A 19,738-nucleotide genomic window follows, 5' to 3' on the forward strand; every position below is an offset into this window, starting at 1 on the left:
TTTTTATTCTATATTTTTCTGTATATGTTTATACATTTGTTCATGAGGATGGGTTGGGTTTTTTATTTGTTTATTTGTACTGTTTTGAATTGTATTGTTTTGTATTTGTAATATCTAAAAAATCTATTTTTTCAATAAAAATATATTTAAGGTAAAGATGACTAGCAGAGGTGTGTGATTTCAGGCTAACAATGAATGAGATGCTGAAAGTCCATTTTGAATATGGGATTAATGATGTAACCATGCAAAAATGCCTATGAGCTGAAGCCCAACTGGACTTCAAACATGCACTCCAATGGACTTTGTCATTAGAAAGTGTAGCATGGGAGCTTTGGGCATGCCAATGGAAGTGGACACTCTCAACTGTCCGACTGAGCTTGGGGAACACCACGTGAGTGTAGGCAATCCTAGAGCCTCATGCAAGGCAAATCCTGAACAAAGGGCAAAAGTGAGAACTGTAGTTGCTGGAAATCAGAGTCTAGATTAGAGTGGTACTGGAAAAGCACAGTAGGTCAGGCAGCATCCATGGCGCAGGAAAAAGCCCTTCATCAGGAATCCTGAAGGGACCAAAGGTCAGCCCACAGCAAAACCCCACAACAAAATGAACTGAGATTGGACAATAACACGTGAAAATTTGCTAGGCCTCATGGAGAGTAATTCTTCATGGGACTTGATGAAATTGACATTTAACTGGAAAAGCTCAGTTTCAGGTCATGCATCATGTGGATGCTTTTAATGTTTTAGTCTAGCTGGAAAGAACTTACAAGAGATTGCCATATACCCCAAAATGCATTTCTCCTAACAGGCCAACGATCCCTACCATCCATTTCGGTCAGTGCTGATCATGAAAATCCCTTCAAGTAAGCTATACTTGGGGAACAGGAATGTCAGACATCAGCAGGTCACCAGCAAAGTTACTGCCAACTGTCTGTCTGTAGATTAGGAACAGGTTAAAACTGAAAAATAAATAGCCTGTAATTACAGTAAAGTACTTCGCGAAATCTTTGGAATACAGTGGTGTTCTTTTCCCATGCAAATATGCTTTCATGCTTCAAGAATACAGAAAACACTGGCCCCACCATCACCCATCTGAGCCAAGCTACACCACTGGAGAACAAGGATTAACAGTGGAGCATCTTTCTCATGACAATTCAGTGACAACAAGTGGTGTATTTGCCCACTGACACAGCCTTGTTCAGAATATTACTCAGATTAGTATTCTCGCTGCTTTTGTACTTCTGGTAGCAACAGCTGATGGTCCTCCTGGGATTGCCATTATCATGGAATCTGTAATTACCTGAATGAAAATAAATTTTTATTTGAAGGTGTAGTGCATCATGATTTTCCTGTCTTTTTCCCTTTATTTTCAGCTCCGGGTCTTGGAAAATGTGTCCGGGGACAGCCCGTTGTATCACCGTCTGGTTTTTATTATAAGGACCAGTGGATGTCATCGACCTGCAATATTTACCACTTTGACACTCCTGCAAAAATGACAGACTGTCTTCGTCGAAAAAAAGTTTACCTGTTTGGAGATTCCACTATGCGTCAGTGGTTTGAATATTTAACTCAATCCATTCCAGGTTAGGTGATTATTGTATCTGTCTGTTTGTTTCTCTAGTTTCGTACAAATTTGAAAATCTGGCTGCCCAACCTTTATGTGCAACTGTCCACCTGTCCAACTGTTAGCCTATCGCTTTCTCTCTGTTGGCCTGTCTATCTCTCTACCATCTTGTCTGTAACAGCGACAATATATCATAGGCATATGTGACACTTGAAATTTGTCAACTGGACTTTTTAAACTATTCTGTCTTCTATGACCATGCTGCTTCACTGCAGATCCCACGTGACTTAATCTTCTGGACCAGACATACCGTCGTCAAATATCGTCATCACTTCCTCAAAAAAACTCAATCAAATTTGTGCAACCAGACATTCCCCGCACTAAGCCATACCGACTATTCCTAATGAGTCCATTCCTTTCTAAATGCGGCTAAGTCCTCTCATTAAGAATCATCTTCAATAATTGCTAGACAACAGATGTAAAGCCCAACTGCCCATAATTTCCTGGATTGCCTCTGTTGCTCTTCTAAAACAAAGACTCTTCTCTCTTTAATTTGAGTTAGAGTCTATTGATCCTAATGTTAGTTCTTATCTTGTGCTGGTTTTCAAGAACATTGGATCATTTATAACATTGTATCAGTTAATTCTGAAAAGCTGTTTGTTACCAAGCAAGATTTTCAGACTTCTCTTGGGATTATCTATCACTCAATCTGTAAATTAGAACTGAATAGGTTGTTTATATCTTCATAATTCAGTAAAAGGTACCATTGGATTCTTAGGCAAATGTTACATGTTTGCTTTTCACTTCTTTGTGATTATTTTTCATTTTTATTTTATTGAAGTTAAATGCTGTTCAATGTAAGGCTATTCCTTGTTACATTTTTATATTTTCTCTGTTTACTTTTCCACCCCTGTTTCCCTTCATTTTTGTTGCTGGTGGCACACAACTAGCCATGTCTCCTTTAGGAGCGTTGTTTCAGGAATTTCAGCTCTAAGTTTAACATTGTAAATTTGTACTTACAAGTTTCTGACTCTCTAGCATTTGTACCAAATAAGGAGTGATGACATCACCAGCTTTCTTTTTCATTTCATACTAATTTGAAGAAAGAAATTGGTTTGGACAGAAATAAACATTCTTACTGTAGTGAAGTGTTTTATAAGCAGTATTGAGTTTTGAAAGCTTTGTAACAATTCAGTCAGGAGCATTTGGCTTCCTTTTTGAATGTGAGAACTGGAGACATTTGGGTTTTATTCACAAACACAAAGACAGGGCTTCGAGCTTGAAAAGTTTTATTCAGAAATAAATTAATTCTGTCTTCTGGTTGGTCAGTGTCCATAAAGAGTTCTGTAAGGCTGTTGGAAGTTCAAGAGGCTGATATTGCTGACATATTGTCTGGATCCTTTATGTTCAAGGCTGCTTTCCAGTTGATCTTCAATTAGATTTCCAAATATTTACTACTGACATCTTAATCTCTTTATTTACAAATGGTGACCCAGGATATAAGCTTTTCATCCAGCAGAGCTTCTTTATCTGGTGTGACAATACTTGTTATCGCTTGTATTATAAGACATTAAGCACAGGGGCTATGGTATTGAAAGATTCAGCAAACATTTTAGTTGGCTATTAGGTGCAATTATTAAATCCACCAACACCTGATGGTTTGGAATATTCTTAATCCATTTGTTTGCAATGGAAGAACATTCTGCTTATATCATTTCAGACTTCAAGCCATCTCCAATAAGAACTGTAGTCTAGTTAGTCTCCAATCAGTTTCTGAAATAACCACAAAAAACCATTGGGGTCTTTTTCACAGATGGACACCATTACTAACCATGATAGCATACATTGCTGAAAGCAAAATTACATCTGATTTATAGTAACGCTTGATAATGTAAGAAGCTGAGTGTGAATATTATGATATTGAAGAATCCAATTGCAGCTAGCAATTCCACAAAAAATGCTTTTTGAACCATGTAAATGTCTGGACCAACAGTAAGCTATTAGATTGAAGGCTACTGAAGCATGTTCGAGGAGAAAGTGAGGTCTGCAGATGCTGGAGATCAAAGTTGAAACTTTATTGCTGGAACAGCACAGCAGGTCAGGCAGCATCCAGGGAACAGGAGATTCGACGTTTCGGGCACAGGCCCTTCTTCAGGAATGACCCAGTTGCAATGTTTCAAGTGACACTTGGGTAAGATGGGGTATAAAATCTTTATACCTTCAAGTCACTTCTATAATGCAGTGATGATATCATTAACTTGTCTTGTAAAGATGTACTTATTTTATACGATATTAAATATAATACAGACAGGCAGGAGGCTGGAAGAACACAGCACGCAGGGTGCCTGGTTTCTTGTGTTCTTCCAGCCTCCTGCCTGTCTAATTTGGATTAGAGAAAGAGAAAAAGTATAACATAGCAAAGATAAGTGGGAAAACGGAGGACTGGGAAGCTTTTAAAAACAACAGAGGATTACTAAGAAGGAAATACGCAGAGAAAAAATGAGGTACGGAGGTAAACTGGCCAAAAATATAAAGGAGGATAGTAAAAGCTTTTTTAGGTATGTGAAAGGCAAAAAAATGGTTAAGACTAAAATTGGGCCCTTGAAGACAGAAACAGGGGAATATATTACAGGGAACAAAGAAATGGCAGAAGAATTGAATTGGTACTTCAGATCTGTGTTCACTGGGGAAGAGACAAACAATCTCCCAGAGGTAACAGTGGCTGAAGGAGGTTAGTGAGCAAAATTAGGGCACATGGTATTGGGGGCAAAGTACTGACTTGGATTGAAAATTGGTTGGCTGACAGAAAACAAAGAGTATGATAAACGGCTCCCTTTCGGAATGGCAGGCGGTGACCAGTGGGTACCGTAGGGATTAGTGCTGGGACCGCAGCTTTTTACAATATATATTAATGATATAGAAGATGGTATTAGCAATAACATTAGCAAATTTGCTGATGTTACAAAGCTGGGTGGCAGGGTGAAATGTGAGGAGATGTTAGGAGATTACAGGGGGACCTGGACAGGTTAGGTGAGTGGACAGATGCATGGCAGATGCAGTTTAATGTGGATAAATGTATGGTTATCCACTTTGGTGGCAAGAACAGGAAGGCAGATTACTACCTAAATGGAGTCAAGTTAGGTAAAGGGGCAGTACAAAGATATCTGGGTGTTCTTGTACACCAGTCAATGAAGGCAAGCATGCAGGTACAGCAGGTAGTGAAGAAAGCTAATAGCATGCTGGCCTTCATAACAAGAGGGATTGAGTATAGAAGCAAAGAGGTTCTTCTGCAACTGTACAGGGTCCTGGTGAGACCGCACCTGGAATATTGTGTGCAGTTCTGGTCTCCAAATTTGAGGAAAGACATTCTGGGTATTGAGGGAGTGCAGCGTAGGTTCACGAGGTCAATTTCTGGAATGGCGGGACTATCTTATGTTGAAAGATTGGAGCGACTGGGCTTGCATAGCCTTGAGTTTAGAAGACTGAGAGGGGATCTGATTGAAACGTATAAGATTATTAAAGGATTGGACACTCTGGAGGCAGGAAACATGTTTCCACTGATGGGTGAGTCCCGAACCAGAGGACACAGCTTAAAAATAAAGGGTAGGGCATTTAGGACAGAGATGAGGAGAAACTTCTTCACCCAGAGAGTGGTGGGTATGTGGAATGCTCTGCCCCAGAAGGCAGTGGAGGCCCAGTCTCTGGATTCATTTAAGAAAGAGTTGGATAGAGCTGTCAAGGATAGTGGAATCAAGGGTTATGGAGATAAGGCAGGAACAGAATACTTATTGAGGATGATCAGCCATGATCATAATGAATGGTGGTGCAGACTCAAAGGGCAGAATGGCCTACTCCTGCACCTATTGTCTATTGTCTGTTGGATTCCAGCATCTGCAGGTTTTTTTTTGTCTCTAAATACAGGTTTTAGTGCCATCTCCAATAACGAGAGGCCAGGGTCTTGGAACCTGAGGTGCAGCTACAGACCTGATGGGTGACTTGAGTAGGGTTCAGATTCATGGTCCATTAAGGATCTTGTTAGGACTAAACATGAGCAGACTGCATGATGCTGTCCCGTTCAATCTCACTGTGGGAAATAGGAAGTTGGTTAGCTCAGCCAGGTGGACAAGTGGGTTACAATGCAGAGTGGTGTCAAAGTGTAGGTTTAATCCCTGCAAGAGCTGAGTTTACCATGAAGGACTCTGCCTCAAAGTTACCCCTTGCCTAAGGCATGGTGACCCTCAGGTGAAACCACGACCAGTCATCCCTCTGTAATGAGGGAGTAGCCCTGTGGTGTTGTAAGACTATGGTAACCATAACTTCTCATTGAATATGGGAGACAAGTTGGAGCTGGAGTGGAAGATGGTGGGAAGGCCACCAACTTAATTTTACAAGCCCCTTTGCTTTCATATCCAGTGGCTGGGTGAGCCCTGACATTAGATCATGGCAAACCTCCAAGTTCAATGTATCAGTACTCCACCAGGTGGTGCTGAATCCACAGTCAGTCGCCTGAGTCGGGAATTGAACCCGGGTCTACAGGCGCTGTGAGGCAGCAGTGCTAACCACTGGGCCACCGTTCATATCCAGTGGCTGGGTGAGCCCTGACATTAGATCATGGAAAACCTCCAAGTTCAATGTATCAGTACTCCACCAGGTGGTGCTGAATCTCAGGGAAACATCACAAACAGTTGCAAATAATTCTAATGTTTGAGACACAAAAAAAAGTGAATCCCTGATTGTTGCCAAATTAATTAATTCCAATTACCTATTCAGATAAAAGTTATTGTTTGTTTCTTTCTTGATGGTAATGCAGTAAACAGCTTTACAGTTCAGTATCTCTGAGGCAACCTCCTCATGGCTTCTTCTATGACTTTATCCCAAGTTTCCAACCCCTGATCCAAACTCCCTCCCAATAACATTCCCCAAGGTATGGCTGTTTTCACTGTGTTTTGTAGCATTTCCCATCTCAGAATAAAGCAGTTCTGATGATTGCTGTGGAGTAATCCTGACAGTAATATAACCTTAACCTTGATTCTTGCTCTTTCTCACTTTGTGAATTGCTTCCCCTCCTCGCTCAAGTTACTAATTTCAATCATTTGCGTGTGTTGCTGTAGCTCTCAGGCCACTATCTCCATTCCTCGTCCATTACTGTCCTCTCACTGACTGGATCATGTGTCAATATCTGAACCAGTCTTTGTTAATCATTTTGCTGCAAACACAGACTGTTCGAGAAAGCCAGCAAGTATGTCAGAACCTGTGCAGAGAAATAGAGTTAACATTTTGAGTCTGGTTTGACTCTTAAGAAAAGAATTATGTTGTGATGGAACTGCAGAGTGATACTCGCAGAAATGTCAGGATTTTTTGTCCAACTTTATAGCCCAGAATAGGCAGAATTCCTGGTGTGCAATCAGTAATGTATTAATTTACTGAGTTGACTCTGTATAAGTTCTATCAACAGTGATGTCCTCCAGGATATTCTAAACTCCATGACCCTGCAAAGTTGATTCAACATTTTTGGACATTCCCTCTGAATTACTTTTTTCGGGAAGCTGAATAAAACTGACACTATATTAATTTGTTATTGCAAAGTCAGCAGAACACTGGGAACAGGTCAGCGGTCTGTCTCTTCAATGGAAAATAGAACTTTAGTTTAAAGGGAGAAAATATAAATTGTCATAGAATAGCTGAAAGCAAGCCAATAAGATATGTAGAAAATGGAGCATATAAAACATTGCAGCCCTTCGATCCTCGATGTTGCGCCAACCTGTGAAACCAATTTGAAACTTATCTAACTTACACTATTCCATTATCATCCATATATTTATCCAATGACCATTTAAATGCCCTTAAAGTTGGCGAATCTACTACTGTTGCAGGCAGGGCATTCCACAACCTTACGACTCTCTAAGTAAAGAACCTACCTGTGACATCTGTCCTATATCTATCATCCCTCAATTTAAAGCTACGTCTCCTCGTGCTAACCATCACCACCTGACGAAAAGGCTCTTACTGTCCACCCTATCTGGAAAAGTACAGCACAGAACAGGCTTTTTGGCCCACAATGTTATGCTGAGGATTAATCCTAATGTAAAATATCTTAACCTAGGCACCCCTCAATTCAATGCTGTCCATGTGCATGTCCAGCAGTCACTTAAATATCCCTAATGACTCTGTTTCCACCACCACAGCTGGCAACGTATTCCATGCATTCACAACTCTCTGCGTAAAGAACCTTCCTCTGACATCCCCTCTATACCTTTTTCCTAATGTCTTAAAACTATGACCCCTTGTGCCAGTTAATCCTGCCCTGGGAAAAAGTCTCTGGATATTGACTCTATCCATGCCTCTCATTACCTTGGATACCTCAATCAGGTCACCTCTCTTCATCCTTCTCTCCAGAGAGAAAAGTTCGAGCTTATCAACCTCGCTTCATAAAGCAAGCCTTCCAGTTCAGGCAGCATCCAGGTAAACATTCTTTGTGCCCTCTCCAAAACCTCTATATCTGTCCTGTAGTAGGGTGACCAGAACTGGACACAATATTTCAAGTGTGGTCTCACCAGGGACTTGTAGAGCTGTAGCAAAACCTTGTGGCTCTTAAACTTGATCCCCTGTTAATGAAAGCCAAAATACCATATGCTTTCTTAATAATCCTATCCACTTGGGTAGCAACTTTGAGGGATCTATGTACTTGAACACCAAAATCCCTCTGTTCCTCCATGCTGCCAAGAATCCTGTCTTTAATCCTACATTCAGCATTCGAGCTTGACCTTCCAAATTGCATCACTTCACATTTATCCACGTTGATGTCCATTTGCCATTTCTCAGCCCTCCTCTGCATTCTATCTAAGTTGCACTGTAGCCTGCAATAGCCCTCGATACTATCAACAGCACCTCCAACCTTTGTGTCATCTGCAAATTTACTAACCCACCCCTTGACCTCCTCATCTAAGTCATTTATAAAAACTAGAAAGAGCCGAGGCCTGAGAACAGAGCCCTGTGGGACATCACTCACCACTGACCTCCAGACAGAATACATTCCATCTAGAATCACTCTCTGCCTTCTGTCAGCCAGCCAATTCTGAATCCAGATAGCCAAATCTCCCTGTATTCCATACCTACTGACTTTATGAATATGCCTATCACGGGGAACCTTATCAAATGCCTTGCTGAAGTCCATATACACCACAGCCACTGCTCGACCTCCTTCGACCTGTCTTATCACCTTCTCAAAGAACTCAATAAGATTTGTGAGGCATGACCTGACCCTCACAAAGCCATGCTCACTGCCTTTAATCATGCTATGTTTTTCCAAATAGTCATAAATCCTATCCCTCAGAATTCTTTCCAAAACTTTGCTGACCACAGACATAAGACTGACTAATCTGTCAGGGATTTCCCTATTACCCTTCTTGAAAAGAATAACAACATTCACCTCCTTGCAATCCTCCAGTACGACTCCCATGAAGAGTGAGGAAGCAAAGATCTTCGCCACAGCTTAGTAACCTCCTTTCTCGCTTCCCATGGCAGCATAGAATAAATCTGGTCTGACCCTGGGGACTTAGCAATCTTAATGTTTTCCAAAATTTCCAGCACATCGATTTCATCAATCTCGATCCGTTCAAGCCTGTAACCCAGTTCCTCAAAGTTCTGATTCACAACAAGGTCCCTTTCCTTAGTGAAAACCAAAGCAAAAAACTCATTTAGGGCTTCCCCTATCTGCTCAGACTCCACACACAAGTTCCCTATGTTGTCCCTGATCGGTACTACCTTCTCCCCGATCATTCTCTTATTCTTCTTGTATGAGCAAAATATGAGTATCTAATGCTCTGATCATCTTATATGTCTCAATTAAGTCACCTCTCAACCTTCTTTCTAACGAAAACAGCCTCAAGTCCCTCAGCCTTTCCTCATAAGACTGTCCCTCCATACCAGCAACATCCTAGTAAATCTCCCTTGCACCCTTTCTAATGCTTCCACATCTTTTCTATAATGTGGCGACCAGAGTTGCACACATACTCCATATGTGGTCTCACCAGAGTTTTGTACAAGTGCGACATGACCTCGTGGCTCTAAAACTCAATCATTCTACCAAGAAAAGCTATTACACCGTATGTCTTCTTAACAACCCTATCAACCTGGGTGGCAACTTTCAGGGATCTATGTACATGGACACCGAGATCTCTTTGCTCATCCACACTACCAAGAATCTTACCATTAGCCCAGTATTCTTTATTCCTGTTACTCCTTCCAAAGTTAATCATCTCACACTTTTCCACATTAAACACCAGTTGCCACCTCTCAGCCCAGCTCTGCAGCTTATCTTTGTCCCTCTGTAACCTGCAACATCCTTCCACACTGCAACAACATCACAGACTTTAGTTTCAACTTCAAATTTATTAACCCATCCTCTGACACCCTCATCCAGGTCATTTATAAAAATGACTAACAGCAGTAGACCCAAAACAGATCCTTGCAGTACACCACTAGTAACTGAACTCCAGGATGAATATTTCCCAACCACCACCACCCTGTCTTCTTTCAGCTAGCCAGTTTCTGATCCAAACTGCTCAATCCCATGCCTAAAGTTCTGCAAAAGCCTACTGTGCAGAACCTTATTAAATCCATATACACCACATCAATGGCTTTGCCTTCATCCATCTGTTTGATCACCTTCTAAAAGAACTACAGGAGATTTAGACTCATTTCTCAGCTCCCCTGTGTTTGTTGCATGATACCAGTGCACACGTTATGTCTGTAACTCATTCATTAGAATAGCAGACTGGAAAATTTTGAGGCTAATGTCTGCAGCTGAGAGCCCTCCACTTCCAAAAACCATGAGCATCAGCAACATTGTGGCTTAGGGTGTCAAGCAATTCTGCTTTTTGTGTTTTAGGTCTGAAAACATTGGATCTTGGTAATCCTATCAAGATTGGTCCTCATCTTGCAGTGAACGTAGAAAACAACATTGTGGTAAAATTTCGTCCTCATGGTCTTCCCATCCAATTCAACACCTTTTCAAGACACCTGCGTTATGTTTCAAATGTACTGGATGAAATTAGAGGAGGAGGAAACACAGTCATAGCCATTACTTTAGCGGCCCATTTTACCCCTTTTCCTGTCGAAGTCTACATTCGGAGAATACAGAATATCAGGAGATCAATTCTACAATTACTTGACAGGAGCCCGGATACATTGGTTGTAATAAAAACAGCCAATGTCCGGGAACAGCCCCCACAGATCATTACCTCTGCCAGTGACTGGTACGCTTATCAGTTTGACTCAGTGATGAGGAAGATGTTCACAGGCATCAATGTGGTATTTGTTGATGCCTGGGAGATGACAATAGCACATTACCTTCCTCACTATATACATCCCGGGAGAATTATTATAAAGAATGAAGTAGATGTGTTTCTTTCACATGTGTGCCCTTCTGTAAAATAAAATTTGTATGGAATCATTTTTTAACCAGGGTTTTTTTTGTCATACGATTCAAAATCTCAAGTATAACTTCATATTTTTAGGTGTCTATATCACCATTGCTACAGGATATCACGATCAGACACTTGTCTAATAAACCTGGTCTGAACATGCCCACTGAATATCTATGCACATCACACAAATTGATCAATCATTCAGCACCTCCCCATACCCCTGTTCACACAATCTCTCACACACACACAGCACCTCACCTGCACAGACTCTCTTTCACACACAATTCCTGAAGCAAATACACATACTTTCTCTTGCACGTGCATACAAATACACTCTCTCACACACACACACATCGCCTTCCATATATGTGCACATACACACACTGATGCTCTCACACACACATCTTCCAAATACACACACTTTCTGACTTGCACACACTCACACCAACTTGCATACATGTCAACAAACAAACACAAACACACATGCTTAATCCCACCCACGCAGACACGCACACTGCTTTCTCACTCACACGTGTTACTGTACAATTAATGTGCAGTTGGGATGTGATTATGTATAGCAGGTTGGTGAATGCCCACTGCAGTAGCCATGAGGACTTCTGAGGCAACCTCACTGCTCCTTCCATCTTTCTGCTTCCATGGGGAACCAGAGGGTGGTTCCTCAGCACAATGTCTGCCCCTCTCTACAGATGGGTTAATGTCACCTGAGATGTTGTACTGAGAAGGCTGCAAAGAAGTTCTCCAGTACAGCTGGGACTGCGAGTTCTGTCATGGAGTTTGCCTCCACATTCACAGTGAAACAGACGGACTCTGAGGTCTGCACAATGTCCTCTGCATCCTCCAGAAACCATGGCATTGCCAAGAGGCCAGTACACCAAGTCTCTCAGTGAGCATGCTCACCAATGTTCTCTGTATGCTGCCCTCTCAGTGTAAGAGTTCTCAGCAACAGAACTCGTCTGTCACCTTCCCCAAGCAGTGAGCTGGTTCACTTGAAGCCCCCTCCCTGGTCTGTTTCGAGTCCACGAGTCCTGCTCAGCAACTTACCACGTACTGATCCCGATTCTGTTGAACCTCTCGGTTATGGTCAGTCCCAATGTCTGAGCTGGTAGCAGTGTCAGATCAGGTGACGGTGCCTCCACATCCCTCATGTGGTTTCCTGCCTCACTTTTTATATACTTGTGAGGCATGGGCATCATTGACTGGCCCAGCATTTATTGCCATCTCAAGTTGCCCTTGTGTTTTAAAAAATTCTCAAGGTCAGGTTCGTAGGAGAGTAGTCTGACACAGAACAAACGACCAAGAGGCGAGTCTGCTAGAATATGAGCATTTTATTCCCCGCAGCGTCGCCACAATCAGCTCTCATACTTACAACGGGTCTGGCTTATACTCACTCTACATGTTACCGGAACTGGGAGCCGTCAGTTCTCGTAGAGCGGTTGCCAACAACCCACGCTCGGCGGTTAAACGTAACCCCGGAGCAGACTCCCGGGTCTGGCTTATACTCACTCTACATGTTACCGGACCGTTTCACCACACCTTGAGAAGGTGGTAGTGAGCTGTCTTCTTGAACTACTGTAGTCCATGTACTGGAAATAGACTCACAATGATGTTAGGGAGCAATTCCCAGGATTTTGACAAAACAACACTGAAAGAACAGCAATATATTTCCATGTCAGTGGTTTAGAGAGGAACTTGCAGGTACTGGAGTTGCCATGAACTTTCTGCCCATGTCCTTCTAAATGGTTGTGGGTTTGGAAGATACTGTCTAAAGATCTTCAGATGACTTTTATTTCTCATTGAAGTTCCATAGTGCATCTTGTAGACAGTACACACTGCTGTTATTCAGTGTTGGTGGTGGTGGGATGAATATTTTTGGATGTTGTGCCAAGTAAATGAGTTACTTTGACCTGAATGGTGTTGGTTCTTGAGTGTTTAAGTGCTATGCCTGCCACTGCTGGAGGTATGTGGAGACAGGGAGAGGCAGGTGTGAAGCTAGGGTCTCTGGAAGGTATCTGAGGATGTGTTGAAATGTGGAAATATTCTTTGTGAGTCCAAGGTGCTCGCAAATGCCTTGGATGAGTGATGATATTGTCGGTACGTTGTTCAGTATGAGGAGTAAGTTGTTTATTCAGGCAAAGATGGGCACACAGAGACCACACTGGTATTCAGCAGCATCCTCCTTATGTAATTCCAGCTTCTTTTGAGAGAGAGGGATTGCCTTTCAGAGCTGGTGGTAACTGTAACATTTGCTGGTCTTCCTTGCTGTGAAGCTCCATGTTGTGTGTGTAGCCAGCCAGATGCTGGGCTGTGTCCACAAATCAATCGAATGTGGATGCAGCTCTTTGCCTACCCTACACTAGAAAAACACACTCCTATAAACCTTTACCGAATTGACTTTTATAATAAATATGAATTTAAATGCAGGTACCGATTGTCTTTTTAATATCTGCACTGTTCAATTCAGGGATTTTAATACAGGTAGTTCTCAGAGAATGTGTGATTTACTTATAGCATCGCTGAGGAATTATGGAATGGGAGTTTTGAGAACGAGTATCATTCCAGTGGTGATCATTTTGTGCGTTCCGTTCTGCACACGCACTGGGGTCAGCACCGATCTTCACGTTTTGCGTATGCACTGATGTCAGCTGCTACAGAGCAGCTTTCTGTGAGAGATACATTGAGCAGCTTCCTGTGAAAGGTACACTACTCCTAGATTATCCCTTTTATTTTGCAAAATGGAGGGGCAGAGTGACAAGGATGTTTGCAAAAAGTGTCCTGGTGGCAAAATTGCCGGTGGTAAACACAAAGTCCGTAACACTGGAAGAGAAGCTAAATATTATGAAGAGTTTTAAACATAAAGAGAGAATGTGATCCAGCTCGCTTAACGAGGGAGTCTTCCTTACGTCCCATGATGACCTTCTTTCCCTGCATTAACAATATTTTTTTCAAAGTACTGTGTTCTGTTTACTTCTGTTTCGACAACTTTTCAGGCTGTGCTATACATCGTGTTAAACTTCTGGGTGATTTTTGAGCAATTGTGAGTGTTTGTTTTTTCTGGTCTACCCCTAATCCCACTTTGAGTCGGCCCACTACTTTTATTAAGTGAGATTTTGGTGGAACGCAACTACGGCGTTATAGGAGAACAACCTGGGGTATATTGATTTGACTGGTCGAATACATGGCAGAAGGGCACTCTCTCATTCAGTAATTTCAGCACTTTCCAAGGGACAGTTCCCCAACCTTGAGGAGTCCACAGACTGTTCGTTTTGGGTTTGTGAGGCTGCAGCTCCTCATTCAGGGTCACAGGCAGTTTCTCCTCAAATTGAACCTGCACTTCAGCCCCATGCTCCAGTTCTGTGGTCACCTGACATGGAGAGGGAAGAGAAACTTGGAGAACCTCCTGGTGAGGCTGTTGTCAGCTCTACCAAAGGTAGTCATTAACAGATTCAGGTAGCAGGCCATGGTGAAGGGCATTCCATGTGACCTGAGTCCATGGTTATGTCCATGTCCAGCTGGTTTTGAAGATGGAGCACACAATGCCCACTGTTACATTTGCGGCCTTCTAGAACTGCTGAGTATCAAAGGGGCTGGCGTGGAGAATCAGTCCGCAAGACCAAACTTACATTTAAATTAGTAAGTTCTCTTGGAGGGTTAAGTTTTCCATTAGAGACCTCCTTTAACAACTGTCCATTCATGCCCCACACCTCAGGAAGGATATACTGGCACTGAACAAATGTCCAGTGGAGATTCACACGGATGATCCCTGGAATGGTAGGCCGAACATACGATGAATGGCTGAGGATCCTGGCATTGTATTCATTAGAGTTTATAAGATTATGGTGAGATCTAACATGGCTTAGAAAGGATGGATGCTGGTACTTTGCTTCCGCCAGGCAGGGATACCAGGACCCATGGGCACAACCTGAGAATTAGAGGGGATCAATTTAAAATGGAAAGAGGAGACATTTCTTCTGTCAGAGAGTGGTGAGCCTGTGGAATTCATTGCCACAGAGCGCAGTTGAGGCTGGGACATTAAATGTCTTGAAGGCAGAGATTGATAAATTCTTAACCTCGCAAGGAACTAATGGATACGGGGAGAGTGAGGTAAGTGGCTTTGAAATGCCCATCAGCCATGATTGAATGATGGAGTGGACTCGATGGACTTACTTCCACTCCTCTGTCTTATGGTCTTGTGGTCATTCCCTATATGATCTAATCTGCTTTAATTTAGCTGAATTTGTTACATGGATTTTCCATATTATTATGAAGAGATTCTGCTGTAACACCACTCGGTTACATGTGATGCTGCAATCTGAAAATAATTGATTATCAAGAAAATAATTCCCATCTCCTTTTTATAATTCACTATTGGGCATATGGTGCATTTATTAAGAGAGTATTGCTTGCATTAAGTGTATTTCCATTTGTACAAAAGATCCATTATTTATCACATTATACTGTTGCTGTTAGTTGGAATAAAATTACTGTTTTGTTCAATGTTAGCTTTAATAAACTATATTTTTATACAGGAGTTTAGCATTTGAACTTGCCTATGTATAGTAGTTAAAGTTCAACTTGTATGCCTGGAAGATGGCTCAATCCCAAAAAAGAAACTGTCAAATTCATTAGGACTGATGGGCAGCCTTTTGCTTCCCCTGCATCAAAAAAAACACTGCGACAAATGTTTACCAGATTAACATAGGAACTGTCTAACAGTGTTCCGAAGAGACATACCAGATTTGAAACATTAACTCTGTTTCTGTCTCAATAATGTAGCCTGAACCTGCTGAGATTCTCCAGCATTCTCTGTTCTGCTTCTTCCTTTGACTCCTTAAAAACAAAAGAGTCCACATTTACACATTTTTCGTTGTGTTTTTTTTTTTACTATTAGCCTTACTGATTCAAGTTCCATTTGCTTTATTGCATAATTCTAGCTACCTCAACCCAAGTGCTGGTTGGATTTCATATTTCTTCCTCAAGTTCTGATCCAATACTTCAACAATTTATATATTTTTAAGTCCATTTTCTTATTCCTCTCCATGATCTTCAAATTGATGTTTGTTAACTGTGAAGTGGCTCACACAAAGCTTGTCTTTTTCGAACATTGTTACAGCAATCACATAACTGTGTTAATATTTTAACGAATGCAAAGACAAGTATGAAATGAGTACAGAGCAGTAGATGTGATCTATATGGACTTCAGTAAGGCATTCAACAAGGTTCCCCATGGGAGACTGGTGAGCAAGGTTAGATCTCATGGAATACAGGGAGAACTAGCCATTTGGATACAGAACTGGGTCAAAGGTAGAAGATAGAGGGTGGTGGTGTGGAGGGTTGTTTTTCAGACTGGAAGCCTGTGTCCAGTGGAGTGTCACAAGGATTGATGCTGGGTCCTCTACTTTTTATCATTTATATAAATGATTTTGATGTGAGCATACGAGGTATAGTTAGTAAGTTTGCTGATGGCACCAAAATTAGAGGTGGAGTGGACAGCGAAGAAGGTTACCTCAGATTACAATGGGATCTTGACCAGATTGGCCAATGGGCTGAGAAGTGGCAGATGGAGTTTAATTTAGGTAAATGTGAGGTGCTGCATTTTGGGAAAGCAAATCTTAGCAGGACTTATATACTTAATGGTAAGGTCCTAGCGAGTGTTGCTGAACAAAGAGATCTTGGAGTGCAGGTTCATAGCTCCTTAAAAGTGGAGTTGCAAGCAAATAGGATAGTGAAGAAGGCATTTAGTATGCTTTCCTTTATTGGTCAGAGTATTGAGTACAGGAGTTGGGCAGTCATGTTGCAGCTGTACAGGACATTGGTTAGGTCACTGTTGGAATATTGCATACAATTCTGGTCTCCTTCCTATCGGAAAGATGTTGTGAAACTTGAAAGGGTTCAGAAAAGATTTACAAGAATGTTGCCAAGGTTGGAGGATTTGAGCTATTGGGAGAGGTTGAATAGGCTTGTGCTGTTTTCCCTGAACTGTTGGAGGCTAAGGAGTGATCTTATAGAGGTTTTTAAAATCATGAGGGGCATGGATAGGATAAATGGACCAAAGTCTTTTTCCCTAGCGTGGGGAAGTCCAGAACTAGAGGGCATAGGTTTAGGGTGAGAGGGGCAAGATATAAAAGAGACCTAAGGGGCAACTTTTTCAATCAGAGGGTGCTACATATATGGAATGAGCTGCCAGAAGAAGTGGTGGAGGCTCGTACAATTGCAACATTTAAAAGGCATCTGGATGGGTATATGAATAGGAAGGGTTTTGGAGGGATATGGGGCATGTGCTTGCAGGTGGGATTAGATCAGGTTGGGTATCTGGTCAGCATGGACAAGTTGAACCAAAGGATCTGTTTCCATGCTGTACATCTCTATGTCTCTAAATTCTAGTGTACTCATCTCAGGCTACGTTCCCTCTGAAGTCTATGAACAGAAGTCAATTCCAGAACGAGAAGTCAATGGTCAGTGGACGACTATTTTTTTTAACACATCTAATCAGAAATTGAGTGTGCACTACCCAGCCATTCATGACTGACTACAATTTCATATACAGTAGCCACATAAAGATTTGATCATGCCATTCCTGGAGAACTCAGAGTTCAGAGGCATCTCTGCTCACACTGTGCTATGGCTTGGAAAGGATTAAGAATTTCTTTTCAAGTGTTGAGTGCACAGGAAGATGGATGAAGAAGAGACAGCAATCCACCAACTGAGGATCAGTATTTCAGTATGGATGCAGCTGAGTCCACTGCTTGGGTCATTGTCATTTGTTACAATTCATTTGATAAATTAATAAATTAGTTAATTTAGTCTAAATGTACTTATACCTGGAATGTTCACACACTTAGTCAGATCCTGAGTGTTATGTTTAAAGTTAAAGTGGGTTTTAAAATCCAGCACTTCATTTTTCAAGAAGTCCCAAACCGAATGCAAGCTGTAAGACCAACTCCAAACATTCTTCCACCAACTGGCCATCCAGGATGAATCAACTGGATTTATCAGAATGCTTCAACATGGCAATCTTCCCACATTGCTGCTTGGTAGCTCACAGGATGGCTGTACTCTGTTTCTGCAAACTGCACTCTTTGTCTGTCTCAGTGACATGACATTTTTTGCCCAATATCTCAGAAACAAAAAGTCCATCCACACTCTGCATGTGAGAGTATTTTATACTTTACTGTGATGAACTCTTAACTCTCACCATGATAACCAAGCCACCTGACCTGTTGTTAATAAATGGCACTTATTACTTGCATTACACGAATGTCAGGCAATGGTCATTTCCAATAAGAGAAAATATAACCATCTCTCTTTGTCATTCAATGGCATCACCATCATTGATTCTGCCAATGTCAACATTCTGAAAATTACCAATGATGTGAAACTGAATTGGATCCATTATCTCAATACTGTGTTTACAAGAACAAATCGTGGAGTGGGGATGGCCAATGGGATCGGGGCTCGAGCGGAGCAGAGTCGGCCAATGGGATCGGGGCTTGAGCAGAGCGGGGCTCGAGCGGAGCGGGGACAGCCAATGGGATCGGGGCTCGAGCGGAGCGGGGACGGCCAATGGGATCGGGGCTCGAGCGGAGCGGACACGGCCAATGGGGTCGGGGCTCGAGCGGAGCGGGGACGGCCAATGGGATCGGGGCTCGAGCGGAGCGGGGACGACCAATGGGATCGGGGCTCGAGCAGAGCGGGGACGTCCAATGGGATCGGGGCTCGAGCGGAGCGGGGACGGCCAATGGGATCAGGGCTCGAGCGGAGCGGAGACGGCCAATGGGATCGGGGCTCGAGCGGAGCGGGGACGGCCAATGGGATCGGGGCTCGAGCAGAGCGGGACTGGCCAATGGGATCGGGGCTCGAGCGGAGCGGGGACGGCCAATGGGATCGGGGCTCGAGCGGAGCGGGGACGACCAATGGGATCGGGGCTCGAGCAGAGCTGGACCGGCCAATGGGATCAGTGCTCGAGCGGAGCGGGGACGGCCAATGGGATCGGGGCTCGAGCAGAGCTGGACCGGCCAATGGGATCGGGGCTCGAGCGGAGCGGGACCGGCCATGGGATCGGGGCACGAGCGGAGCGGGACCGGCCAATGGGATCGGGGCTCGAGCGGAGCGGGACCGGCCAATGGGATCGGGGCTCGAGCGGAGCGGGACCGGCCAATGGGATCGGGGCTCGAGCGGAGCGGGACCGGCCAATGGGATCGGGGCTCGAGCGGAGCGGGACCGGCCAATGGGATCGGGGCTCGAGCGGAGCGGGACCGGCCAATGGGATCGGGGCTCAAGCGGAGCGGGGACGGCCAGAGTTGGTCTCACTTTATGAGTTTTCAAATACCCTGTTAACGTATATTTGATTTCAGGGCTTTCTGTTTTTCGAATGACAGGTTAACTGGATTATCATTTCTTGTTGGGTCACTGCATCAACTCTCGAAAATCAGGATACTTTGGCTTCATTCAAATCCCTGGAAACCTTCATAAAATCTGAAAAATCAAAACCAGGGCATCCACTCGTTATGCAGCTATTTCCTCTGAAATTCTCAGGTATAGTCCCATCAGTCTTAAGGAATTTGTCAGCTTTATATCTGTTTGATTTGTCTCCAGTGCTTCATTTTTACTCGTATTAACCTTTCGTGTTTCGCAGATGTATTAAACTCTGGTTATTCATAATTCCAATCAATTCTTTGTGTTATCTATTGTGACGGAAAATATAAAATACGTATTTAATATCCCTACTATA

At 42.9% G+C, this 19,738-nt stretch overlaps 2 protein-coding genes across 9 annotated transcripts in view; one reads left to right on the forward strand and one right to left on the reverse strand.

Moving 5' to 3' along the window:
• LOC122555272 (NXPE family member 3-like) overlaps window positions 1-11,012 on the forward strand; it is a 55,684-nt gene extending 44,672 nt beyond the window's left edge. For all 8 annotated transcript variants that reach the window (XM_043701098.1, XM_043701097.1, XM_043701103.1 and 5 more), the window contains 2 exons: window positions 1,371-1,580; window positions 10,452-11,012. In XM_043701098.1, coding sequence (XP_043557033.1) covers window positions 1,371-1,580; window positions 10,452-10,999 — 758 coding nt within the window. In that variant the 3' untranslated portion in view covers window positions 11,000-11,012. The remainder of the gene's footprint in view (window positions 1-1,370; window positions 1,581-10,451) is intronic.
• A 7,404-nt stretch (window positions 11,013-18,416) lies between these two features.
• LOC122555521 (vegetative cell wall protein gp1-like) lies at window positions 18,417-19,061 on the reverse strand. Its single transcript, XM_043701544.1, has one exon. It carries the CDS (start codon window positions 19,059-19,061, stop codon window positions 18,417-18,419), a length of 645 nt encoding a protein of 214 aa, XP_043557479.1.
• Window positions 19,062-19,738: the final 677 nt, after the last annotated feature.

Source organism: Chiloscyllium plagiosum, chromosome 12 (genome assembly GCF_004010195.1).
Source record: "Chiloscyllium plagiosum isolate BGI_BamShark_2017 chromosome 12, ASM401019v2, whole genome shotgun sequence".
Taxonomy (NCBI): Eukaryota; Metazoa; Chordata; class Chondrichthyes; order Orectolobiformes; family Hemiscylliidae; genus Chiloscyllium; species Chiloscyllium plagiosum.

Coding starts and splice junctions, on each gene's coding strand:
- LOC122555521 (XM_043701544.1), bottom strand. CDS start 19,061: ATGGCCGGTCCCGCTCCGCTCGAGCCCCGATCCCATTGGCCGGTCCAG.